The 26,172-nt window shown below is 49.5% G+C and overlaps 1 protein-coding gene across 4 annotated transcripts; it reads left to right on the top strand.

Annotated features, from left to right (window-relative positions):
- The first annotated feature begins 91 nt into the window (after positions 1-91).
- ZNF710 (zinc finger protein 710) lies at positions 92-26,148 on the top strand. 4 transcript variants are annotated; one of them, XM_034435543.3, is made up of 5 exons: positions 92-403; positions 23,069-24,490; positions 24,622-24,813; positions 25,091-25,265; positions 25,364-26,148. In XM_034435543.3, exons 2-5 carry the CDS (start codon positions 23,087-23,089, stop codon positions 25,531-25,533), a joined length of 1,941 nt encoding a protein of 646 aa, XP_034291434.1. In that variant the 5' UTR covers positions 92-403; positions 23,069-23,086; the 3' UTR covers positions 25,534-26,148. The 4 variants fall into 4 exon arrangements, with proteins under 4 accessions (XP_034291434.1, XP_034291433.1, XP_034291435.1 ...); XM_034435542.3 differs by lacking the exon at positions 92-403 and adding an exon at positions 21,870-22,263; XM_034435544.2 differs by lacking the exon at positions 92-403 and adding an exon at positions 22,699-22,803.
- Positions 26,149-26,172: the final 24 nt, after the last annotated feature.

The raw sequence follows: 26,172 nt of genomic DNA, 5'->3' as shown, positions 1-26,172 counted from the left end.
GGTCTCGGGGTCCCCGCGGAGGCGGAAGGGGGGAGAGAAGCCGGGCTGCAGGAGAAAGAAAACTTGGCGCGGCCGGAGCGAGAGGAAGTGCGACAACAAAAGCGAGATAAAAGGGCGGCGGCGGCTCTCCCTCCTCTCTGCGCCTTTCTCTTTCTCTCTCTCCGCGCGGGTTAGGAGGGGCTGTTTTGCATCCCTTCACGTCAGCCCTGCCTCATTCCCTTCTTCCTTCCTGCGAGGGAGAGAGAGAGAGAGAGAGAGAAAAGGGAAAGGGAACTGAGGACGCGCCAGCAGCAGCAGCGCCGCCGGAGCTCAGCGCTGCGGCAGCCGCCCCAGAGGCCCCTCGCCTCGCCCGCGCCGAGTGGGGCTGCGCGTCCCGCGGCCGAGCCTCTGCGGGACTCCCAGGGTGAGTTCACCGGCGCCCCGGCCGGCCTAGCCGGCCCTCTCCGCCCCGGCTCGAGGAGGCGCCGGGCCCGGACACAGAGGGCCGCGCCGGGCAGCGCCGCGCCTGACAACCGGCCAGGCCACAGAGGCCGCCGCCGCCGCCGCCCTCTCGGCCCCGGCGGCGGCGGAGCAGCGATGGCGCCGCGGGAGGAGGAGGAGGAGGCGGCGGCGGGCGGGCGGCGGGCGGAGGGGCGCGCGGGGCTCGGCTCGGCCGCTGAGCACGTGGGGCGCCCCCCCGGCTCTCGGGCCGCTTCCCTCCGCCGCGCAAAGTTTGTCGTGCCAGGCCGGCGGAGGAAGAGGCTCCCGGCGGGCGCCGAGGCGGCGGCGGCGGCGGGTTACCTGTTGCGGCTCCGAGCCGCGGCCCTTCCTGGCCGCCTCCCTTCCGGCTCGGCGCGCTGAACCTCCCCTCGAACAGCTGATCGTCTCGCCCGCGTCGCTCGCTGCCCGGCGGCCCGCCCGGAGAGCCGCTCCGGAAGGCCGGGTGGCGCGGCGCTCCCTCGCGGCTCCCGGGCGTGGCGGGCCGCGGGCCCTGCGCGCCACCGCGCTTTAGCCGGGCGGCGACGAAGGGAGGGGGCGCCCTTGGTAGGACCTTCCGGCCGGCGCTGGAAGAGGCAGCGCCGCCGAGGCTGCCCGGAAGGCAGGAGAACCGGAGCGCCTCGGGAGGCCGCGCCGTGATCCCCCCGCCCCCGACCAGCTCCGGCCGCCCCCCCGCCCGGGGATCCACTCGTGGCGGCCTCGATTGTCCTCGCGCTGCGGAGACGGTGGCGGCCAGTTCTGCCCTCCGCCCAAGAGGGGCTGCTCCCCCCTCCCCCCCCGGTCGGAACGGGCTGGGGGGGAGTGACTCTCCGCCCAATTTCCCCCCCCCCCGAGGGAAACTGAGGCTCGAGGCCGACGCCCCGGGTGCCCTTGGCGGAGATCAGCGGTCGAAGCGCCTGCCTTCCTCGGGCCTCTTCGCGGCGCTGGAGAAGGGCTGGGTGGGCGGGAGGGCCGAGCTGTTTGGGGTTGCGAGGCCCCTGGATGAAGGCTGGGGGAGGGGAGGAGGGCGGCAGCGGCAGGGACGGAGAGGTGGGCTTGGGAGGGCAGGGACTGCGCCCGGGTGGGGTGCGGGGAGGCCAGGCCCCTTGCTCAGTGCTGTGCCAGAGAGGAGGGTCAAGGGGCATTCCCCAAGCAGGGCCTCGGTGGTTAGAGAGGGAAAACTTCCAGATGGTTTTAGGGTAAATAATTGTCATGTAACTGCCCAGAAGTGCCTCATGGCGAGATGGACAGCAAACAAATATTGCACTTGCTTCTCAGTATGAAACCCCTGGAAGACTCTTTATCTCTCCCCAGGGGAAATAAGAGCCCAGGTATTGGTGGGAGCACCTCCTGCTTTTTGTCCTGGCTGAGACCTTCAGTGCAGCCTCTTGGAAGAGATCCCTGAGAGGACTTGGGGGGGGGGGGGGTTGCTGAGGAACTTGAGGTACATCAGCTTCCTTCAATGTACGTTGAAAAGGCACCTCTTAATCCACAGTTTTGGCTTGCTGTTAACATCCTTCAGCACCATTATCTCTTCAGAGGGTTGTATTTTAGTGACTTAGCCAACTACTCTCTATCCCAATTTTATAAAAGGCTGTGTAAACTTAAAACAGGAGAAGGAAGTGTTTACTTGTGGTGGCCATTCCAGGCAAAACCAAGAAGGAAGAAAGGAAGGGTGGCTGGACTCTCAAAAGGAAGAATGCCTCTGTTCATTTCTCATATTATTGTTCCTGTTTCAGTCTCCCTGGTGTTTCCTGTGTGTGTGTGAGGGAGGGAGAAAGGGGGAGGGAGAGCGAGAGCACAAGCGCACATACGCCAACCTGAGGGTTATTCTGCACCTTCAACGGATGGACTGCTTGTTTCTTTTGCTTTTCTTAACTCATAACTGTCCCCATCATTTCCTTCATGCCGAGAAGTCAGAGGAGCCTTCCCACTCGTGTCTCCCTGGGCGATGGCCGGTTTTCCCAGACGCCTCCTTCCTCCTGGCTTGGCTGACAGCATCGGGGAGAGTCTTCCTCTTTCCCTCCAGCCATTCTCTAGCTCTGCTTCTGGGAGGGCTGAGGATAGGAAATGCAGGAATCCCACTTGCCTCCAGAAGTTGAACTGAAACTAAAAGGAGGGAGCAGAGGAGGGGGGAAAGTGTGTTTCCTATTCAGAAACCTTTGCTTAACAAATTTAACAGCTATCTCTCTCTTGAAGACTAAAATATAATTATTATCTTCCTTTTCTAAATTTCTAGCGGTTCATTTATCTGTCTTCACCCCATTGAAACAGAGACAACAGTTTTGGCATCTGGGACACCTTGGATATTTGTATGTCCCATCTTGGTTTGACACTTGTGTTGTTTGTAATAAGCCTCTGTGGCTCCAAGAAGCAATGTATTGTTTCTAGGTGCACACAGACTGATTTTGTGGTCTTTAGTACCCTTTGCAAAATTCTGCTCATTCTGCCTTTTAACCTCCATGACCCAGCCCCATAAAGCCATTGAATCTGACCTCTGGCTCAATGCAGAAACCTCGTTTAAAGCAGCCTCAGTCTTCTTTCAGAAAGGGACATCAGCTCTTGACGTGATTTGCCCACAGCAGAAGAAAGTGAAACTCCACTCTTGGTGCAATTAGACATTTACTTGCCTTTTTTGCAGCAAATGCCCTGTGTCCCATAGTAACATGTTGTCTTTTACTCTTCCAAGATCTTTCTCATAAGTGGTGCACAAGCCAGAGAACTACTTCCTAGGCCTGAACATTTGATTTCTGTTTCGTGACAGAAGACCTGCGCACTTACCTTTTTGAATGTCATTGTTATTTTCTTCCATTTCTCTATCACAAGCACAATTTTATTTCTGTCTTCCCATCCATTTTTGTGCATTTTGCAAATTTGATAAGCTGCTTCTGCCTCTTCATCCACATCAAGACATTTTACAACCACAGCATTCCTGCAATCTATTAAGGATGCTAGCTAATAACAAAAATTAAATCAGATTAGTCTTAATAAGATTTGTTCTTGACAAAACCATGCTGATTTGATTAATTTAGTTTGCTAATAATTAATATATTTTAAGATATTTAACAGAACTCCAACTGTCCCTAGGTATTGAGGCCAGATTGATTGATAATTTCTTTTTTTAATAATTTTATGAAAAACGATACTTAAAAGTGAAAAAAAATTAATACAAACTAAACAATACAAAGAAAGAGAAAAATAAGTGAAAAAATAGAGAACATAGAACATCATCAAATTCGGAAGGAACTTCTAGTCCAACCCCCCTGTTCAAGAAGATCCTATAACATTCCAGACAAGTGGCTGTCCAGTCTCTTAAAAGCCTCCAGTGATGGAGCAGTCACAACTTCTGAAGGCAAGCCTTTTCACTGGTTGATTGTTCTCACACACACACAAAAAGAATATAGTAAAGAAAAATATATAAAGAAACAACTTCCTCTTTTGTCATAACAGGTATAAAGAATTTTAACCTTCCCTTAAAATACAACAAATTATCTTTTATTCCCATATCCTATCTTATCTTTAAACAAATTTTAAAGCCTCATCATTTCTGTCCTGATATCAGCAAAAGTTCATTAAGGGTTACCAGAAATAACATCGTATTTATTTTAAACATGATAAAATGAACCAACTTCATATTATTTTTTAACAATCATGATCTTTTAGTCTCTTCAAATAATATCCTAAGTACTTTATTTCTTTTTATTTTTATTTATCACTTTTCACAAAATTCTTAAAAGCTTTAACAGAACTCTTGTAAATCCAATATAGGAAAATTATCCAGGCTACTCTCTTGGCTTGTTATTTTGTTATTTGCATATCCCTTTTAATTATTAAGACATCAAGTGGTTCATTTGTATGTCCAATGTAGCATCTTCTTCCATATGTCATTTTTAAATCCACTTTCAGATCAGTCTTGTTTAGTAAAACTTCCTGTTTCATTACTTCTTTTAAATATAGTCTGTCAATAGAGGCAGACACTCGATCATGTTTTTTATGTGAATTCAAAACAAACATTTTCCACTGAGAAGAATTCATGTAATTAATTCCAAAATCTTTTTTCAAATCTATCTGGACCCTTGTAACATAGAAGTTTTAATCGCCCTTTTGCTGCTTATAAAAAAAATTAAGTTCTTAAACTTGTATTTAAAACTTTTGCTAAGGACTGAAGGAAACTTACATGATGCTGTCAAGCTTGTTAATCCAAAGGTTTCTAATAGCTGAAATTCATTTGACAATCATTTTTGAAAGTGATTACAAAAGGAATTATATGAACTTAGTGTCCTTTCTAAGCACCTTACTGCAGTTTGAGCAAGATAGCTGCTCCCTCACCTCCCAGAGCTCCAAACTCACTGGAAATTGCAGTCTTGCAGTCTCCTTGTGAAAAGCAACTGTGTGGAGCATTTCGGGGCAATCTCAAGTCCTCCCCTTGTTCAGAGAGGAGTTATGCAAAATAGGGGGGCATCCCATAATGAACATCAGTAGAAGAAGAAATTGCCTACGTGTAGGATCCAAGAATTCCAGATCCTCATATACCAGACATGTCAAACTCAAGGCCCATGGGCCAGATTTGGCCCGTGTTGTGATTAGATCTGGCCCGCAGGGCTGCCCTGGACACAGTGAGGGGCTAGCCTTGGGCCCGGCCCAGCTCAGCCTGGCCAGGTGCTCCCCTGGATACGTGCACAGAAGGTCCGAGTGCGTGGAGGCCAGCACGCAGGTGACCTGTGATGAGCACTGTATTGCCCCAGCAGCAGCTCTGTGCCTGCCACCAGCGCTTTCACTGCCTCCATGGCCTGCTTGCCGGCCCAGGCTTGCCCGCTGGGCCCCATAGTCCACGAGCACTTCCCTTTCACCCGGATGGCCCCCCACCCCACCTCCCGCCCTGGCCATGGATGGGAAAGCCACAGCCACCAGTTTCCTTTGAGTTCAACTTCTGCCTCGACAGCTCTGTGGAGAGGTGGGGGGAGGGGGCAGCTGCATGAGGAAAGGCTGCCCCAACAAGCCAGCATCCTTACCACACACAATTGGAAACTCGGATTCCCTTTTGAGAAGGGCCAGCTTCCCTCATGCAAGACCAGGGAGCACTGCTCTCCTGCCTGATCCTCTGTCAAGGCAGAAGTTGGACTCTTAGGAAACTACTTCCTGCAAACTTTCTCTGCCGCCCTTCCATATGCAGCATCGTTTTCCTTCGCCTCCTGCATTGTTGGGAGGGGGCACCAGACAAGGAAACACCAACAATGTCTCGGATTGGGAGAAGAATGTCTCCTTTGGCGTGCTGTGCACATGCACACATACAGACACCCCATTCCAAGCTTGGAGATTTTTATCTACATCTGAACTTGCAAACTGCCAATCATGCCTGGGCTTGGGGAGAAGGCCGTCTCCTTCCTCTGTGGATAAAAATCCCCAAACTTGGAATGTGGTGAGTGTGTGTGTGCGTGACACGCATGTTTGGCTGCCAGCAGTTTGGGAGGCAAGGAGCTTGTGGGGCACCAAATTGTCCCCATGTTGTTAGCCGATGTGACTTTTTTCCATCCCGATCCAAGTGTCCTGAGTCAGCCATGGCCAGTGAGTGACATCGAGCCAGCCACACCCACCCAGCCACGCCTACCTGGCCACTGTGAGTTGTCATAGTCTTCTATGCATCTGGCCTTTTGAGGGCAACCATAATGCTGATGGGGCCCTCAATGAAATTGAGTTTGAGTGGGGAGACCTGGTGGGGCAAACCTGCAACTGGAATTCAGGGACTGAAGGGGAGCATTTATTTGAAAGGAATATCCCAAGCAAAGGGGGAGGGGAGGAGAAGGAGCATCCTGTGTGAAGGACGATGGGCGCATAAGCACTGAGATGCAGAATGAACACTGAACCTCCAGCTGGCAGTGATTAACAACACAAGAAGATGGAAAGAACAAATCTATATTTATTTATTTATATATACCATCAGGCCAGGCAGAAGATACAGATAATACCCTTCTGGCCAGATTGCAGAAAACACTCGAGGAGGAGAGCTAGGTCCTAAGGAAAAACTTCCACGACTTAGACATAGGCCAGAAAAACTACTCAGCCAAAACTGAAGGTCCCCAAATTCCTCAGTGATCTTGCTGAGTGCTGAATTTTCCAGAAGAGAGATTAGTAGCTGATGACTTTGGATCCTAACCAGTGGCAGATGAACTGAAAGCAGTGGGAACTTTGGGGAGGAAACAAATACGTCACCTAGGGTGTTTTTACCCAAAGAGAAACTGGAGTGCGGGATGTCAGCAGAGCCACTTTGGCCATGTTGAGAGAGCTGCCCCCACAAGCAGGACTCCTTGTGCAGAGATAGGGTAGCTGGGCCGGAAATGCCTCAGAAACTTGGCACCGGAAGTAAATCGCCTAACCCGAGAGAAAAATGCAGAGAGCTTAAGAAATGCTTATGAATGCAGCTGTCAATGGAACTAAGAGTTCAGGAGAATGGGAAGATGAGTGTGATCGTCGCAGGTAGAGAGCAAGTAGCCAGTAACTACAGAAAGCAACCATGAAATTGAGGCTGGCAAAGGAAACCACCAAAGGTCTTTTTTTTGCAGTATTGGTAGTAAAAGGGAAGGTGTGTCTGCTGGCAAGATAAATGCAGTAATAGGCTAACAACAGGTGGCAGGAAGGGAGGACCTTTTTTCTGCTTTGGCCTCCAAATGGGCTGAAGGAGAACAAGGGACAAACGGGGATGGGGTGGGAAGCAACCAAAGAAATAAAGGGATGATAGGAGCATCTGGCAACTGTCAATGAGGTCAAGGTTCCAAGACCTGCCACATAGACCTGAGGCTGATCATCATTAGATCAGTACAGATGTGGCTGAGCAGCTGTGCCCAAGAAATGGATGCCCCTCCTTTGCATCAAGCTAGTCAAGGCCCTGTGCCGCTTAGCAAGTTTATAGATGGCTTGGAGGCAGTTTGGTTCAGGAGGATCGTAATATATCAGTTGGAGAAATGGATAGAAAATGGCAAGATGAATTTCAGCAGAGAAAAATATGTTTGGGATGAAAAATCAAGGACATGGGAGTGATATTGTGGGCAGCATGCTGAATAGTAGCATGTGCTAGAAGGACCTGGGCGAGAAGCTAAAAGCAACACAATTAAGTGATGTAGGTATAAAACAGTCAAATCCTCGGCTGCTTCAATAAGAGTAGAATGTCAGCATAAAAAGAAGCCCTTATTCCTCTCTGACGTGATGTTGCCAAGAATCAGAATGGTTGGCAGCCTCCAAATTTTATAAATAAGCAAACAAGTATTGCACCTAATTCTCTGCGCCACCTCTTATGAAATCCCCTGAGAAACAAGCATGTCCGAAGGTGGCATCCAAGATGGATAAGGAGGTTGGAAAGAAGCCTCACCTGAGGCACTTGGAGATGCTGGGTATATTCCTAGACTGGGACAGACACGATAGCTGACTTCAGGTAGCTGAAGGAGTCTCTTGTGGAAGGGAGGTAGACTTGTTCCTGAAAATGGGTGAAGAGACAGTGTTGCTAGCGGCATTACTGCCTCCTTTCAAAAGCAGAAGCCTTTGTCTGTAAAGGAGAAAGAAGATTCAAAGTGATCCCAGCAGAGGGGAGATCTGACTTGGCGGCAGAACACGTGAGAAGAATCTGGGTGTCGACAATGAGGAAAAGACAAGAACCAGGGGTGAAATCCAGTAGGTTCTAACAGGTTCTGGAGAACTGGTAGTGGAAATTTTGAGCAGTTCGGAGAACCAGTAGCAGAAATTTTGAGTAGTTCGGAGAACCGGCAAATACCACCTCTGGTTGGCCCCAGAGTTAGGACGGAATGGGGATTTTGCAGTATCCTTCCCCTGGAATGGGGTGGGAATGGAGATTTTGCAGTATTCTTCCCCTGCCACTCCCACCAAGCCATGCCCACAGAACCGATAGTAAAAAAATTTGGATTTCACCACTGATGAGAACCCTAAATGCCATATTCCCTCTGGTAATTGGCCCACTCTGCCCTGGTCAGATCCCTTTTGAAGCTGTCTGCAATTTTGGGCATCGCAGTTCAACGGGGCAACTGAAAAATGGGGTCAGGTGCAGAGGAGGCTCCCTAAGAGGAGAAAGCTCCAGGAGCCAAGCTCTGGGAGGAAGAGAGGAAGGACCTGGCTAGGAAAGAGATGGGGAAATACAATTTTTCCCACGGTTGTTGCACAGAAAGGGAGTGGCGAATATTCTGTATGACTCCAGAGGTGGGGACTCCATTGTATCTTCCCAGTCTCTGGTTTCTAACTTGATGTAAGCTTCGGTGGCATCCTTGGTGCTCTCTGAACCTGGTTGTTCCTTGCAGGCATTATCAAACTAGGTAGCATCATCCATGTCGATGTAAGCTTCCTTGGCAGGATTTATATTGTAAAGTGTGAGCATAAATGACAATCCCTTTTTGTCTGCGATGTGGATTGTGGAGTTATCAGCAAGAAATATCCAAACGTTTTTGAATTGCCATTTGAGTTAGGTCAGACCTACCAGAGAGGTGAGGGGCTTTTTTTTCTCCATTTGTTCCATCGGGCTGGACTGTCTGTAATACAAAGCTATTTCACTTTTGTTTCTTGCTTTGGCTTTTCTACTGTGCAGCTGGAAACATTATAGATTGTCTCCTGTTCTGTTGGATGTGTCCTGAACAAAGCCTGTCTTTCAACTTCGCCTGCTTTCACCATACTGCATTTGCATTTATTTATGGGGAATTTTTTTCCCCAGACTAAGCACAGGAGCAACCGTGGGGCCCCTCCCCTCTTCTTCAGCCCTCTTGCCATTGCCTGCCTCTCTCAGGGCTGTTTGTGTCCCTAACACTTGGGCTTGGAGGGCCCCCTCAGCCCCCCACCCATCCAGTCTCGGCTAGCAGACCTTTCCTCTGCTTGGCCGGCCTCTCCAAAAGAGGCTTTCTGAAGTGCCTCAGCTGATGCCCTGAAGACAGGAAGGAAGATGCTGCGTTTGCCCTCCCCCGTGCCCCTCCCCCATCTCCATTCAGATTCAGATTCAAATGAAGGGTTTAACTTTTTCTCTGGCAAGTGTTGTAGAAGGGTGACAACTGCTTAGGCTTTAGCCACTTGCTCAGGACAGAAATCCAAGTGGCCGCTCAAAAGGCTGGCTGGACCCACCTGAATGCATCTAGGGAAGGAAGACCCTCCACTCTCCCCCACCCCCAGAAACCAGTGTTGCTTTTTAAGGGCTTTTCCTGCCAGGAAGTTTATCTAACGTTAAGTCAGAATCCCTCTTCTGGATGTGTTTGGTCCATTCTTCTGTCTCCAGGATTTTGGAAGGACAGAAAAGGTTGCCATGTGCCCTTCCTCAGCCTTCTTTCTTCAAGGCTCCACGTGCTCAGCTTGATCCGTTTCTTTCCATAGGATTTCGTCCCAGGTTCCTGGACCCGACTCAGCTGGCTGGCTAACAGACATCCCTCAAGTGAGGGTCGTGAAGGGAGGGGTGTCAGCAAAGCAGCGTAAAGTGGAACTTTTGCCTCTGGGGCTTTAGGAGTTGGCTTCCTTTGTTGAAGGATAAAATTGCCTTCGCCTTTTTTTGCAGCCACATCACATTGCTGACTCAGGCTCAAGTTATAATAAATTCCATTATCTTCTTTACAAGTCATATTGTCAAGTCAGAGAGCCCTCATTCCGCATCTGGGTATTTAGTATTGGCTTCCTATGAGAAGAACTGTATACAGTACTTTTCTATGTTAAATGTGATAATGGCTGTCCAGTCTCTCCTTAAAAGCCTCCAGTGATGGAGCACCCACAAGTTCTGGAAGGGAGCCGTTTCATGGGTCAATTGTTCTCACTGTCACGAAATGTCTCCTTAGTTCTAGGTTGGTTCTCTTTTTTTTTTTTTAATAAAAAAGGTTTTTTTATTTTTTTAGACAAACACACATACAAACATACAATGTATTTTCTTTGAACAGAGTATTTGGCTGGTTCACAAATTTAAACAATGTTTAGTCATTTCAATTGAGTTTCATCTATTTTTTTAAAAAGACCATTTCAATTAAGGAGCCTGGTGGCGCAGCAGACTAAAGCACTGTTATTAACATCAAGCTGTCTGCAATTACTGTAAGTTCAAATCTCACCAGGCTCAAGGTTGACTCAGCCTTCCATCTTTTCTTAGGTAGGTAAAATGAGGACCCAGATTGTGGGGGCAATAAGCTGACTTTGTATAAATATACAAAAGTATGAAGGCTATTGCTTAACGCATTGTAAGCCGCCCTGAGTCTCCAGAGAAGGGCGGCATATAAATCAAATTAAAAAAAAAAAAGTTTAGAGTTTCTATATTACTTTTTTGCCATATTCATTTCTCATCTATTTTTTAAGAACCAATATTACCCTACATTCTCACCTCTAATCTTAATCTTAATCAAATTCAGTTTTTCCCTTCTATATTTTGCCCCTTCCCATTGTCATCTATTTGTATATCTATCCTCACCTTGTTTCATTATGTAATGTTACATATTCTTACATATGTACTTACTTACATATAAGTTTAATTCTTATAATAATAATAAGTCCTCTTATTTTATATCATGAAAATACAAATCCCAACATTTTAGTATATCACAATTAAACATTTCTACTTTCTTCACATAATAATTAACTTAAAAATATTCTAGCTGTTATCCATTTCAATTGTTACAATTTAAACTTATTCATATTTCTTAAAAGAAAAAAAAAGAGAAACACAATACAAATATTCCAATTGTTATTCATTTCATTTTGCAATCATAAAGTTTCCCATTTTTATACTACAATTCATATTTCAACATTACAATTTATTGTAATACTAGTTATTTCAATTGTTACAGTTTATTATTCATTTCATTTTTGCAATCATATGGTTTTCTCTTTCATTTCTTTTTCTCCCTTCCCATTTTTATTTTCACCTTTTTCTTTCCCCTTTTTTTCTTTTGTATTTTGAAATCTTAAACTCTCTTTTGCCCTAAATTTCCCATTGTTTCCTATCTCTTTTCTCCTTTTCCTACTTCTCTAGTATTTATCCCACTGTTTATCCCAGTGTAATCATTCTGTGATTCACAAATCTGAACTCTTCTATTTTGCCCTGCATTTCCTGTCATTTCCCATCCTTTTCCTCTTTTTTTCCTTTTCCCTGTTAATCCCAGTGTAATCATTTAAGTTTTTTGTGTTCTTTCTTTTCCTCCCTTCTCTCCTTCTTTGACTCTTTCTGCCTTTTCTGTTTTTTTCCATTGTTAATCCCAATGTAATTTCTAAAAACCTCCTTTTTAAGTTTAGGTTTAGGTTTATTTGGATTTATATACCGCCCTTCTCCCAAAGGACTCAGGGCGGTGAACAGCCAAAGATAAAACACATACAATATAAAATTTAAAAACAATTTAAAACATATTAAACAAATTTGGCCCATACTAATTAAAACACCCCTTTTTTAAAAAGCAAATTAAAATTAAAATTAAAAAGAGTTAGGCCAGCCCAGCTTGTTGGAATAAAAAAGTCTTGAGGGCACGGCAGAAAGTGCATACATCTGGGATCCTCTGTATCTCCAGGGGGAGCTCGTTCCAAAGGGCAGGTGCCCCCACAGAGAAGGCTCTCCCCCTGGGGGCCGCCACTTGACACTGTTTGACCGATGGCACCCTGAGGAGCCCTTCTCTGTGGGAGTGTACTGGCCGGTGAGAGGCTACCGGTGGCAGAAGGCGGTCTCGTAGATACCCAGGTCCTAAGCCATGGAGCACTCTAAAGATGGTAACCAATACCTTGAAGCGCACCCAGAAGACCACCGGGTCTTTATCTTCTTTTTTGTTTTCAGTCTCTGTGTCTTGCTTCTCCGTCTTTGTTTCCTTGTCGGCTTGAACATGCTCTCTCTCTTATTTATTTATTTATTTATTTATTTATTTATTTATTTATTTATTTATTTATTTATTTATTTATTTATTTATTATATTTCTATACCGCCTTTCTCCCGTAGGACTCAAGGCGGTGTACAGTCAAGAAAAATATAGACACACAAACATCATAAAATTGCTAATTAAAATTATTACTTAGTTTGGTCAATTAAATAAAACCCAGAATTAGATAACATTTAAAAAATCATTCACATGTTCGTATGTTTAGCCCCGCCTGTTGGAACATCAGGGTCTCGAGGGCACGGCGGAAAGCACGGAGATCAGGGATATTCCGTATCTCCGGGGGCAGTTCATTCCAAAGGGTTGGAGCCCCCACAGAGAAGGCCCTCCCCCTGGGAGTCGCCAGTCGACATAATTTGACTGACGGTACCCTGAGTAGTCCCTCCCTGTGAGAACGAACTGGTCGGTGGGAGGCTATTGGTGGCAAAAGATGGTCTCGTAGGTACCCAGGTCCTAAGCCATGGAGCGCTTTAAAGGTGATAACTAACACCTTGAATCGCACCCGGAAGACCACCGGGAGCCAGTGCAGCTCGCATAGGAGAGGTGTTACATGGGCGTAACGAGCTGCGCCCATAATCACCCGCGCGGCTACGTTCTGGACCAGTTGGAGCCTCCGGGTGCTTTTCAAGGGGAGCCCCATGTAGAGAGCATTACAGTAGTCCATACGGGAGGTAACTAGGGCATGAGTGACTGTGCGCAAGGCGTCCCGATCCAGAAAGGGACGCAACTGGCGAATCAGGCGAACCTGATAAAAGGCACCCCTGGCCACGGCCGTCAAATGATCTTCCAAAGATAACCGTGAATCCAGGAGGACACCCAAGTTGCGGGCCCTCTCTGTGGGGAGCAAGATCTCATCCCCTATTGTCAGTGATGGTACCAGCTGACTATACCGGGACGCCGGAAGCCACAGCCACTCGGTCTTGGAGGGGTTGAGTCTGAGCTTGTTTCTCCCCATCCAGATCCGCACGGCCTCCAGGCAACGGGACATCACAGCAAGGGCATCATTGGGGTGGTCTGGGGTGGAGATGTATAGCTGTGTGTCATCAGCATACTGATGAATACTCACCCCAAAACCACGGATGATCTCGCCTAGCAGTTTTACATAAATGTTGAACAGAAGGGGTAAGAGGACTGACCCTTGCGGCACCCCACAAATAAGGTGCCTCGAGGTCGACCTCTGCCCCCCTGCCAACACAAACTACGAACGGTCAGCGAGGAAGGAGGAGAACCACCGAAGCACGGTGCCCCCTATTCCTAACCCCTCCAGCCGGTGCAGTAAGATACCATGGTCGATGGTATCAAAAGCCGCTGAGAGATCTAATAGGACCAGGATAGAGTTTTTGGATCCTCAAGTTTCAATTCTCCATGTAGCATCGTAATTATTCCTCTTATTTCCGCTTTCCATGATGAATACATCATTTCCATCATTTCTCTAATTTCCTGCGCCATTTTATTCTTTCTGTATTAGTATTGTTCCAGATTTAAAAGTTCCATTGTTTTCCCTTTTCTTCCCCAAAGTCAGGCCGCTTACAAACAAAGCAATCCTCCCCAAAAGTTCTCATGGCCAGCACTGATATTTATTTATTTATTTATTTTATTTTTCAATTTATATACCGCCCTTCTCCCTGAGGACTCAGGGCGGTGCACAGCCAGTATTAAAAACATGAAATACAAATATTAAAAACAATTAAAATCTATATAAATTTGGCCCAAAATTTAAAAAACCACAAACCAATTAAACATTTAAAAATTTTAAAAAAATTTCTTCCTAAGCCAGCCCGGCTTGCTGGAAAAAGTGGGTTTTAAGGGCACGGTGGAAGGCACTGAGGTCTTGGATTCTCCTTATCTCTGGGGGCAGTTGATTCCAGAGGGTAGGTGCCCCCACAGAGAAGGGGCACATATGATTCAAAGTTTTCCAAAACAAAAATTCCAAATTGCAGTACTCTTTTTTTCTCCTGAAGATGTCTCTCTAGAATCCACAATTCTCTTGTTTAACAGAGTGTCCATTTTGTATCAATCTTTGTTAACAATCTAGCTTCTTTTTTGCTTCTTTTTAACTTAGAAAGTATCAAATCAATTTTATAGTCCAGTCCGAATTAAAACAATGCTTTTCCCCTCTTTTTTTTTTTTTTAGGTATAAAGCACTTCTATTGCAGAGCTTAATATCCAATTGTCTTTTGTTTTATTTTTCTTAGTTTTCAGCAAGAAAGGATCTATTTATTTTCTTTCCAATCCTTTAGCCAATTTTGGGGTTCTTTCTTCTAATTCTTAAAATTTTCCAGTCAATTTTATTCAAAAATCAATTTTCTTTTCAGGTTTGTCCCTTTAAATTCCGCTTGCTTTCTCTTTTCTTCCCCTGTGCCTGTTAGCTGCTAATTTTACACTGGGGGGTTCAAAATAATTGTTGTTATTGTTGTTGTTGTTATCTCGCCTGTGGGTCGGCTGTCATTCACCCGGCTTCAAAAACTCCGTTGCTTTCACCATTCGATATTTAGTCTGGTTGCCCCAGCTTCTTGACAGCCATAACGGCTGCCGCCTCCACTGCAGAATCGGAGAGAGATTCCTCTGACCTTCGAGGGACTTACCTGTTCCTCTTGGTCTTCCGAGGTCCCTCTTCTTCTTCCCCGTCCCTACAGGATGGATCTGGTCTGAAGACCCCTTGGTGGCGGTTCATCAGTCCGGGTTTTCGCAGAGCTCATCAGAGCCTGCTAATTCCCAGACTCTGTCGCTGCGACGCTTACGGTCAAATTCTAGGTTGGTTCTCTTCTTGATTAGTTTCCATCCATTGCTTCTTGTCCTGCCTTCTGGTGCTTTGGAGAATAGGTGGATCCCCACCTCTTGTTTGTGGAAGCCCCTCAAATATTGGAACACTGCTATCATGTCGCAGTCCTTATTTTCATTAGACTAGCCATACCCAATTCCTGCAACTGTTCTATTTTAGCCTGCAGCCCCCTAATCATTTTTGTTGCTTTTCTCTGCACTCTTTCCAGAGTCTCAACATCTTTTTTATATTCTGGTGGCCCAAAACTGGATGTGATATTCCAAGTATGGTTTTACCAAAGTGATACCAACACTTCATATGAACTTGATTCTTTCCCTCTGTTAATGCAGAGGATTAATAGAATTGCATTGGCTGTTTGGCAGCTACAGCATACTGCTAGGTCATACTTAACTGGTGGTCCACTCGGACTCCTAAATCCCTCTTACATTTATTGCTGTTGAGCCAGATGCCATCTATTCTCTTACCTGTGCATTTGATCTTTCTTGCCTAAGTGTAAAACCTGGCTTTTCTCACCCCTGAATTACATTTTGTTGGGCAGGGCCCAGTGTTAATATCCTTTGTCATCCCTCAGTACCTCCCCATGTAGCCTTGGAGATTTAAACTCATTCAAAATAAACTGTTATTGCCTGCCCGGATTTCAATCAGCTCAAGTTTTTTTTCTCCTCTTTGTCCTGTTGGCTACATACTTCCTTGTTGAACAAGACACTGAAGCAAAGCAAGCGTTAAATACCCTTTGCCTTTTATCTGTTAGCATTTTCTATCCTCACTGACGAGCTGCTGCACTTGATTTCCCCTTATTGTGAGTTTATCAAAAAAAGCTTCCTAGCGCCTCTGTCACATCTTCAGCAATTGTAACTAACAACTAGTTAGACAGGACTCCCATGAGCAGCTCAGGGGGTCGACCGCTTTCTGCGTGAGCCTCTCTGCCTCTGGTCTCCTGCTGTGGGATGTGAGTGTCTCAGAAGCCATGCAAAAGGCCGAGCTACAATTGGGATAATTCTGGAGAAAGAGCCCTTTGCCGTCCATCTTCCCAAATATCAAAAACTAAGCAGGGTGTTTCCAGTGGCCCCAACAGGCTGCTTCTTCCTTCTCGTTTGGTAGAATGACAGCCACCTGGGCTGCCAACCCTACCTGGGAATACCTCTCTAGATTCCTTTGTCACGTTTACAGAGAGAGATGTCCTGCCGCCACCTGAGTGAGGCGTCTCTTCTAGAGCAGCCTTTTAATTCAAGAGGCAGTGACTGCAGTTGCCCACTCTGGCTGGCCTGGCACACACATGAGACCCGATCCCAGAGTGGCCCAAAAGAAAGAGGCAGGCGACCACTTGCAGGCCGAGGAACAGCCATGCTCCAGATGAGCCCACAGGAAATTGCTGGCGGTTGCACCACTAGGACACGCACCAGAGTCCCAGCTGGATATTTTTTTTAATATGGGGACATTTGTGCTGCTTATGGAGAGACAATCACAGTTCCAAGAGAATAAGAGCTTTACTGTCTTACAAAGACCTGGTATAAAATAACTTTTGCTAAAATAACAAGAGAGACTTTCACGTTCCTTTTTTGCTGAAATTATTTCTCTTCCTACATGTTCCATGTGCTCTCTGAAAATAGAAAAGCTATTTAAAAAGAAGCAGTGTGCGCACACACACTCACACATGCTAGAGGAACTGAATAGAGGAAGGATAAAAGGGGGGAAAGGAGCCTCAAAGGGGGGTGGGGGTGAGAGAAACAGAGTGAAAAGCGATGGAAAAAGGAAGGGGGGGATGGAGAGCTCTGAAAAGAAAGGCTGAATGGAGCTGCAGGAAGGGGAAAGAGGAGAAGCGCTTGAAAAGAAAGGAGCCCGGATTCACAGGCTGTGCCAACCCCCCCTTGTGTAAAGATGTAAAATCCTTTTGGCTTTTCACGTTCTCTCTCTTTCCGAGGGGGGGGGGGGCGGGAGGGAGAAGAAAGTTAATTCCCAACTGAGCAGAAAATGAAGGTGGCCAAATGAAAAGAGGAAGAATCTACCCTTAAGAAATCTTGCAAAAAAGAAATCACTCACTCACACACTCAGTTAAAAATCAAGATTGCATGTCTGTTGTGTGTGGGGGGAATATCTGCCCCAACAAACAAAGCCTCTCTCAGCCAGAGAGAAGGGCTTTCTCTCCCAGATGGGCGGCATCCAGCAACTGGAGGCCTGCCACGTCCCCCTCGGTGGCCTCAGGAGCTGCCCCTGGGCCTGGGCAGGAGGGAGAATTCGGTCCGCTCCTGACCCATCCTGTCCTCACTTGCCATTCATTTTTCGGTTAATGGCACAGAGCTCACCCAGCTAGCTAGTTGTGGCTCTTGTTCACTGCAAAGGATTCTACAGCTGGGGGAAAGCAGGGCCAGGCTGCAGCCCAGATGCAACGCAGGGGTGGTGAGCTGAAGCCCACAGTGTGACCTGGTAAAAAAGAGATGGTCCTCCTGTTGGGCTGGGGGGGCAGCTGGAGGAATCCATCCCATCAGCATGCCCAGGGTCACTCCAGAAATCCCCCGGGACAGCAATCTAGTTAGAGCAAACAAAATTCTAAATAAGACCAAACTATAATTTAGTTTAAAATTAAATATTTGGTGGTTCTCTAATGTGCCATTCTCAACTCTCTGGGTAATAAGCTTCTTTTTCTAATTTTGTGTCCAGCAGCTCAGGGGGGCAGTTGCGGGTGGGAAATGCTCAGGCCAGCTGTTCCCTTCCCTCCATCCTCAGTCTGCCAAGTCACCATTAAGTACAATAGTTTCCTGACTTCAGATAGTCTTTATATTAGAGTTGCTGGCCTGCACAACATACCTGAAGCAAAAGATGGATTGTGCTGTGTGACACACTGACTAAAATATGTCAGAACTGATGGCTAGCAGAGCATGCTGCACAGGGCACTGATTGAGGTTGTCTGGCAACTTAGCTAAACCTTCTCTAGTTTACTAAAGAGCATTATGGAAAAGCCAGGAGGAGCCTCGCAGAGCAAGGAAAGTGGAATCCTGAGATTGGTGATAGTAGCCCATTTCTGGTGAATGGTGGTAATGGAAATACCAAGCAGGCGCTCTGGGGGAAACAGTGCAGCGCCCTAGACAAATGCAGGGACTCTGCTAGGGGGCCAAAGACCCAGGTGGCAGTTGGCTTTAGGGTGACTTAATGGGGAAGGATAAACTGACGAAAGGGGCCCTGTGCAGAATATTCCAGATGTCCGGCAGATGAAGTTGTTCTGCTCAGAGTTGGGCTCCAATTGAGTGGCTGACTTGTGGGGTTCCTGGAGCAGGTTTTACTGGTTAAGTAATGAAGTGGACAAGGTCCTTTAACCTGTGAGCACGCCCCCCCCACCTCCTTTGTTACATGCAGATTGTTAAAGATGCCTGGAGGAGTCTCTAGTTGGGCCCAGCTTCTTTGAGAGAGGGGCAGCTCTTTGGCCATGAAGAAGGCAGTGGCAACCACCACTCCTTGCCCGTCAGCAGCTTCCAGTACCATCACTTGTAGTATCCTTCCATGCTGGCTGTGGAAATTGGGAGTGGAGGGTACCATGTTCTGCTGGTTCACTTTTTTCTCATGGTTGTTCCCAGGCTGTATTGATGGGGAGAGATTGGAATCCATTTTCCTCAGTAGGCTGAGGATACCCAATTGTATGTCTTGCCCAAGTGAGGTTGTCAAAGGCCTGGAAACTTTAGAGATCTGTTGTGGAGAAAGAAACTCAGGCTCCATTATGGTAAACTAAGATGTTTCATTTCCCATCCAAGAAGTGAAAGATCTCCTACCTCAAGGAAAAAACAGTCCAGTTGCCTTTTGAAAAAGCACCTTTGAGACAACTGTGACCTGGATGACCGAGAATGTCCACAGACATTCGCTCCACCTCATTATTCCTATTCTTTTAAAGCTGCCCAGAACCACAGAGTGGGATCGCCTCTAAATTATATAACTATTATGATTGGATGGAATTAATGAAACACACACCCTGCAAGTAAAAAATTGGTTCCCTTTCTATTCCCTCATCTAAATTGTTTAGGAAGATGAAGACGGCCTAGGACAGAACCTCATTGCATGCTTCCCTCCATGTAACAATAGCACTTAGACTTATATACCGCTTCAAGTGCTTTACAGCCCTCTCTAAGTGACTTACAAAGTCAGCATATTGCCCCCAACAATCTGGGTCCACCGATATGTAGTTGTAGTTCCACTGAGAAGTGCTTATATATGCTGGATATAAAGTTGGTCAGTCAGCCATAATACAATAGTTATATATCCTATCCTGTCCTGTCCCATTATTTAATGTTGGGAGAGACTTTGGAGAGACCTTCAACCCCATCCAGGGAGGGAATCCTCGTATCATCATAGACAAATGGCCATCCTGTCTTTTCCTGAAAACCTCCCTGACTCTTGGAGGCAGGCTGGGCCACTGTTTAATAGTCCTCACAGCCAGGCAAGACCAGGGTGATCTGATCCATCTTTGCAGCTATGTTAGGATTTTGTCCTGGTGCCACAGATTGCTGCTTGCAATCTCAGCCTGTCTTCACCTTTTAAACCCTTTGCTCGATTTGCCATTCTTAGCAGTTGTGAATTGAAGCACCAGGGGCATCCATAGAAGGGTTAAAAAGCCAACATGGTGGCCACAGCTGTGCAATTGAAGCCCCACCCCTTTTGCGCATTGCAAGAGGTGCAGTGCAAAGAGGTGGGGCTTGGATCACTGACACCAAAAGAATTTGTTGAACACCTGTCAAATAAAATTGCTTGGATTTGTTCCTGGTTGGAACTCTTGTGAGGTGCAGGTTCTTATGAGGTGCTCAGGCATTATCTTGCCTAGTAATTTATAAGGTGCTCAGGCATTAACTTGCCTAGTAATTTGGGATAAATTTGACCCTGTTGCCCCTAAGGAAGTGGACAGGGTACTCTGTGCTGTCAGTGCAACAACCTGTCCTTTAGATTCCTGTCCATCCTGGCTGAAAGCCTCCAGATGGTGACCAGCAAATGGGTTCATGCAGTAAAAAAAATCCTGACTGTGAGAGGATATTCCTGGGATCTTTTAAGGAGGTTCTGGTCTGTCCTCTCCTTAAGCAACCGTCCCTTGACCCCACCTGCCTGGATAATTTTCATCCAGTTTCCTATCTTTTCTTTACAGGGAGTGGTAGAAAAGGTGGTTGCTTGACAACTCCAGAGTGTCCTGGATGAAACGGATTTCCGGGATGACTTTCAATCTGGATTCAGGGACAGAAACAGTCTTGGTCGCACTTATGGATGGTCTCTGGCGAGAGCGAGATAGAGATTGTGCGACCATTGTTGCTCTTCTTGACTTTTCAGTGGCATTTGAGACTGTCAGCCATGATATCCGCTTGGGCTGGCTTCACGAGTTTTAAACTGCTTCAGTTCCTTTCTCTGAGGTTGCTCCCAATTGGTGTTGATGGGAGCAAGACTCACAGCCTCTGTTTTGTGGGGTGCCGCAGGGCTCTGTGCTCTCTATTTAACCTATACATGAAGCCGCTGGGCGAGATCATCCTTAGACATAGAATAACTTTCTACAGCTCTCAAAGGGTCACCAGCTCCGTCCGTCACCATGGGTTGAGATACTATCAATATGCAGATGATACTCAACTCTATATTTCTACACATGGTGACCCAAGTCTCTGTCCTCCCAGCCATCTTTTTTTTAACTAATCGTATTGATGTAGTCTCTCTTTTTCTTTTTCGTCGGTTATTTTATTTTATTGTTCTATTTCACTTTCGCTTCTTTAAACTTCCTTTTTATCTCTTCATTTTTTATGGTTGAGAGCTGCCTAGAGTTAACCCCATGGTGAGGTAGGTGGCAAATAATTTTCATCATCATCATCATGCTGTCACAGCCAGGACTTTATTTTTACAGTCCCTCCTCCCCACCCAGGGGCTCCCTCCTTGTAGGGCCGACAACTGAAGGCTTTGGAGGGGAGTCTGTATTCTTCGTTGCTGAGGGAGATGGGGTGGGGGGCAGCCTGTGGGAGGAGTTCATGTCTGTGGGTGCAGCGCATCCCTCGAGTCCTTCCATCAATCTGATCTGCTTGCATTGTGCCGAGGAGGTCAGATGCTCAAGGAACAGGAGTTATATGCCATTTTTTTCAGTATTCAAACAGCTCAGGACGTCAAACGTTAGGCAGCCTTACATTCCACGTTGCATCATCCAGGTCTGCCCAATATAAATCACGATGGTGCAAAATAGCAAAATGTGTGTTGTGATACCTAAACAAGATGCCTTTGGTAGAGGGTTAACAACCGTGGGCGCCAGTTGAAGCCCTGTGGTTGTGTTACAGGGTTGTGACCAGCAGTCATGAAGCTGCTTTAGCTCCACTTCTGGACGGTCCTCTGGGCAAGGGGTGCGTTGCCTGGAGGGCGGGAAGGCGCACAGGAGAGGATAGAAGCGCCTGCTTTGCTTTTCTGACAAGCGGGGGGTTGGGCAGGGCAGGAGCCCGGGGGGGGGAGGGGAAGCTCCGTCGCCGCTTCCCAGGGACTCTGCTCGGCTTTTCAAGCGGGGCCGTCGGAGGAGAAGCCTCTCTGCGCGGGCAACTGCTCCCAAGGGGGCTCCCGGATTGCGGGGCTAAACAGTGCCCCCCCCCCCGGCACAGTTGTCGGAAAAGCGCTTGGGGACATTGGGGCGGGGGGGGGGGGCGGAGGGACCCGGCTCCAATCTGCCCGGGAAGCGCCGCGGGGGAGGGGGGAGAGCTGCGAGGCAGAGGAGATGGGCGGGGCGTTGCTTGGGAGACGGAACAGGGCGGGGCGTGTGCGAGCGAGGCGGGGGGCGGGCCCGGCGAGGTTTCTTCCGGCGCGAGCAAGGCGGCCGCCTCCGCTGGGCGGGATCGCCGGGCGGGAGCCAAGCGCGGAAGGGCGGGGCTGCCCCGGAGGCCCCGCCCGTCTCCGCCCCCTCTTTGAGGGGCGGGGCTCCGCACCTGCGGCTCGCCCGGTCCGGGCAGTTGAGGCGGAAGCTCCGGCCTGGGCGGCGTCTCGGCTGGTGGAGCCTCCGGTCGGTCGGAGGAGGCCGCGGCTCCCGGAAGGTCTCTCTGGAGGCCCCTCGTCGGCTGTCCCTGCCGGCCGGGCGCGGAGGCTGCGGGGCCCTCGCCGGGGAGGCCGCGCGGAGCTTCCCTGGGCGCCCGGGTGGGGGGTCCCTCGGCAGGTGGAGCCCGGCTCAGGCGGGTAGGTGGCTTTTGCTTCCCGAGAGCCCTCAAGGCAGCCCCCCTTGGCTCCCTCTCCAGAGACGCTCCGGGCGGCCCCTTGTGGCAGACGATACCCGGGGCCCCACCTGGCTCCTTGCTGGCCCCGCCCTCGGGCCTGCCTGGCGGGGCTTGGTGGTGTTGCTCTGAGGACTCTGACGGGGACCACATCTGGGCCCATGTTTTCAGTTAAATTCTCCTCATAATCAGAAGGTGAAAAAATGCTCCAGTGGACCTGGAAATGATGCAAGTAGACTCCTGATGCGTGTCTCTTTAACGGCCACAGTTGGGATTGCAATTCCATTGCTAAGCAGTGTGGTCGCTAAGCAAGACATCACTTGACCACAACTTGTGATTTTTCCAACTCGGTGTCTTTGCATGCCAGAAGCCTGTTGCCAGATGGTGATCATGTGACCGTGGGATGATGTGTTGGTCATAAGTGCAAGGACCGGTTGTAAAGTTACGTCTTCAGTGATGTCACAACTTCAGATGGTCACTTAACAGTCAACATCATAGTTGTTAAGTGAGAACCACATGTTATTTGGCAGTTGTGATTCTCCGGGGTGAGAGAAGGATGCCCGTAGCTGCCTTTTGGCTTCCTTCGGAATGAAATTTTGCCTGGGATGGAGATGCCTGGGCTTCCTGCCAGCGTGGATGGAGATGCCTGGGCTTCTGGCTGGACTTTGGGCAAGGCCAGAGAATTGGTGGCTCCCTGGTGTCAAGCTTGGTGCTGTGCCCGCACTAGAAGGCACGAGCTCACAGCTTCCTTTCCTCTCTCCTTCCTGCAGGTGCTGCAGCTCAGCTGGATGGTGCAAGGCATGGAACGTTTTGCCAGCTCCGGGACCCAGACGGAGGCAGTGGTGGTGCTGTCGCTGGCCCAAGCTGCTGTCCTGGGTCTGGTGTCCGAAAATGAGTTCCTGGGAGGCACGGTCAATCCAGACAGTATTTTCTCCAGTTTGGCAGGAAAACTGGATGACGACGCAGCAGCCGCTGAACTGAAACAGCCCGAAGGCAGCAGCCCGGCTGGTCCATCCCAGGGGGAGCCCCTTGAGGAAGAGGAAGGGCCGGAGGCGGAAGCCTCCTTTGGGAAACAGGCCCGGAGGAGGAAGCGGCCCCCTGTGCGCCTGGTGCCGAAGGTGAAGCACGAGAGGGGCGAGATGGAGGAGGAGGAGGAGGGGAGCCCCGAAGCACCTGCTGGTGGCCCTGAAGAGCAGGGGGAGAGCAGCAACCTGGAGGAGCCGTGTTCTGAGCCAACCAGACAGAGCGGCACCAGCAGGATGGCAAGCCTCGGCCCCTTCAGCAGGCGGTCTCAGCCACCGCGAAGGCCCCCGCAGCAAGAGCACTCCTTGGGGGCCTATGAGGAAAGGTTCCCCAGCCCACCCCAAGCTGGCCTGGACAGGGCAGAAGCCTTTCCCAGCGGCTGCAGTTTCCCACCGGGCCTGCCGTCCCTGAGTGGCATGGAGAACCAGCTGCCGGCCTCTCCCCCAGAGCAAGGCAAGAGTGGGGCAGGCTTTGCCTGGCAGGAGCCCCTGGACTTTGAGCCGGAGGTCCCCGGCGAGCACAGCAAGAAGGTGCACATGGACCGCCTGGACATCAATGTCCAGATTGACGATTCTTACCTGGTAGAGAAGCGTTGGCAGTGCCGCCTGTGCGAGAAGTCCTATACCTCCAAGTACAACCTGGTGACCCACATCCTGGGGCACAATGGCATCAAGCCGCACTCCTGCCCACACTGCAGCAAACTCTTCAAGCAGCCCAGCCACCTGCAGACCCACCTGCTCACCCACCAGGGCACACGGCCCCACAAGTGCCAGGTGTGCCACAAGGCCTTCACCCAGACTAGCCACCTCAAGCGCCACATGCTGCTGCACTCGGATGTCAAGCCCTATAGCTGCCGCTTTTGTGGCCGTGGCTTTGCCTATCCCAGCGAGCTCAAGGCCCACGAGGGGAAGCACGAGAGCGGCCGCTGCCACGTGTGTGTGGAATGTGGCCTGGACTTCTCCACTCTCACCCAGCTCAAGCGCCACCTGGCCACGCACCAGGGGCCCACGCTGTACCCGTGTCCCGAGTGCAACAAGTCCTTCCACTACCGCAGCCAGCTGCAGAACCACACCCTCAAACACCAGAACGTGCGGCCCTTCGTCTGCACCGAGTGCGGCATGGAGTTCAGCCAGATCCACCACCTTAAGCAGCACTCGCTCACCCACAAGGTAGGCCGGGGTCACGCAGGGGTCCAGCAGCCTTCTCCTGCCTCACTGTCCTGGCTGGAGCTGCTGAGGTCAGCCGGAGACCTTCCCAGGACTACTAGCCAGGCCACTGTGGCCACTTCTGTCTCTTTCAGGGCGTGAAGGAGTTCAAGTGCGAGGTATGTGGGCGAGAGTTCACGCTGCAGGCCAACATGAAGCGGCACATGTTGATCCACACCAGCGTGCGCCCCTATCAATGCCACATCTGCTTCAAGACCTTTGTGCAGAAGCAGACCCTCAAGACCCACATGATCGTGCATTCGCCTGTCAAGCCCTTCAAGTGCAAGGTAGCGCCGGGGTGGGGTGGGGCAGGGAGGCTGGGAACAGCCACAGCTTCATATCTCATGTGTCTGCCCCCCCCCAGCTGCATTTGGGGCCACGTTCCAAGTGTTCTTTTTAACTTGGGGGCATGTTGGCCACCTGGAAAGGCTCCTGGAAGGCCTGCTGCTTCCTCTCCAGGCATCCCCTTGGAGGGTCTCTGGACTTGGCCAGGCAGGCCTGATGTGGCCCTTGCCAGGAGCTGGCCAGCCTGCCATCGAGACACTTTGTCTTCTCTGTCTACAGGTGTGTGGGAAGTCCTTCAACCGCATGTACAACCTCCTGGGCCACATGCACCTGCATGCCGGCAGCAAGCCCTTCAAGTGCCCTTACTGCTCCAGCAAATTCAACCTGAAGGGGAACCTCAGTCGGCACATGAAAGTCAAGCATGGCGTGATGGACCTCAACCTGGACAGCCAAGGTTGGAGGGGGGGGGAAGATGGCTGAGAGGGGAGCCCCAGACGCTCTTCTCCCAGAGGGACCCCCAAAGCAACCTGGCATGTTTGCATTTCTCCCCAGACCCCATGCTGGAGTTGGCAGGCACCAATCCCTCAGAACTGGACGGGCAGCAGGAGATGGACGACTATGAGGAAAACGCCTACGACTACGGAGCAGTGGGGAATGCCAGTGGTGGGTCTGCTTTGGCAGAACAGACCATGAAGGAGATCGCCTACTACAACATGCTATAGTTGGACCGGGAGGGGCCTGGTTAAGGGGGGAGGAGGGATTCCCCCCCCCATAAAGCAGGGCTTGGGCTGCACGGAACAGGAGAGCACAGGGAGGACCGTGCTGGATCTGCAGCTCTTGCTCCATTACAGCCTCTGTGGCCCTCCCAAGCCGCCTCTTGACCAGGTGTGGCTCTGCTGGTTGGTGGTCCCTAGCTGGGGTGCCGGCCTTGCGGGACCCCACTTGCCTTACTCTACCTCCCACACCTGGCCAGGGCGACCCTGAAGACCCACCCTGAGAGTCCTGGCTGAAGCAACTGGGGGACGGGGGTTCTTGGGAGGCTAAGCAGATCTCCCTCAGTCTGCTTCGGGACCGGACCGCAAGCGCTCACTTCCCAGCCGTGTTGCAATCTACCTCTGCCCTGAACTCTGAAAGAGCAGCCTGGGTCGGAAAGCCTCCCCTGATCTGGTGGACTCCAAAGCGCCCCCCCCTTACTTGGCAGAACGGTCAAGGCCCGCCCTGCACAGTCTGTGGCCGCCGTGTTCTACTCCTGGGGCGTTGCCCCTTTTGTGCATAGAGCTACTGTGTTTATTTTCCAGTTCTGAAGAAGTTCAGCAATAAATGAATATTGTTTGGCAGACGGACTGGGTGGTGGTGCTCGA

The sequence above is a fragment of the Pantherophis guttatus genome, chromosome 13, assembly GCF_059756535.1.
Source record: "Pantherophis guttatus breed Tessera chromosome 13, ASM5975653v1, whole genome shotgun sequence".
Classification (NCBI taxonomy): domain Eukaryota; kingdom Metazoa; phylum Chordata; class Lepidosauria; order Squamata; family Colubridae; genus Pantherophis; species Pantherophis guttatus.
Note: the sequence above shows the minus strand (reverse complement) of the source record. Positions and strands in the feature narration are given on the sequence as shown.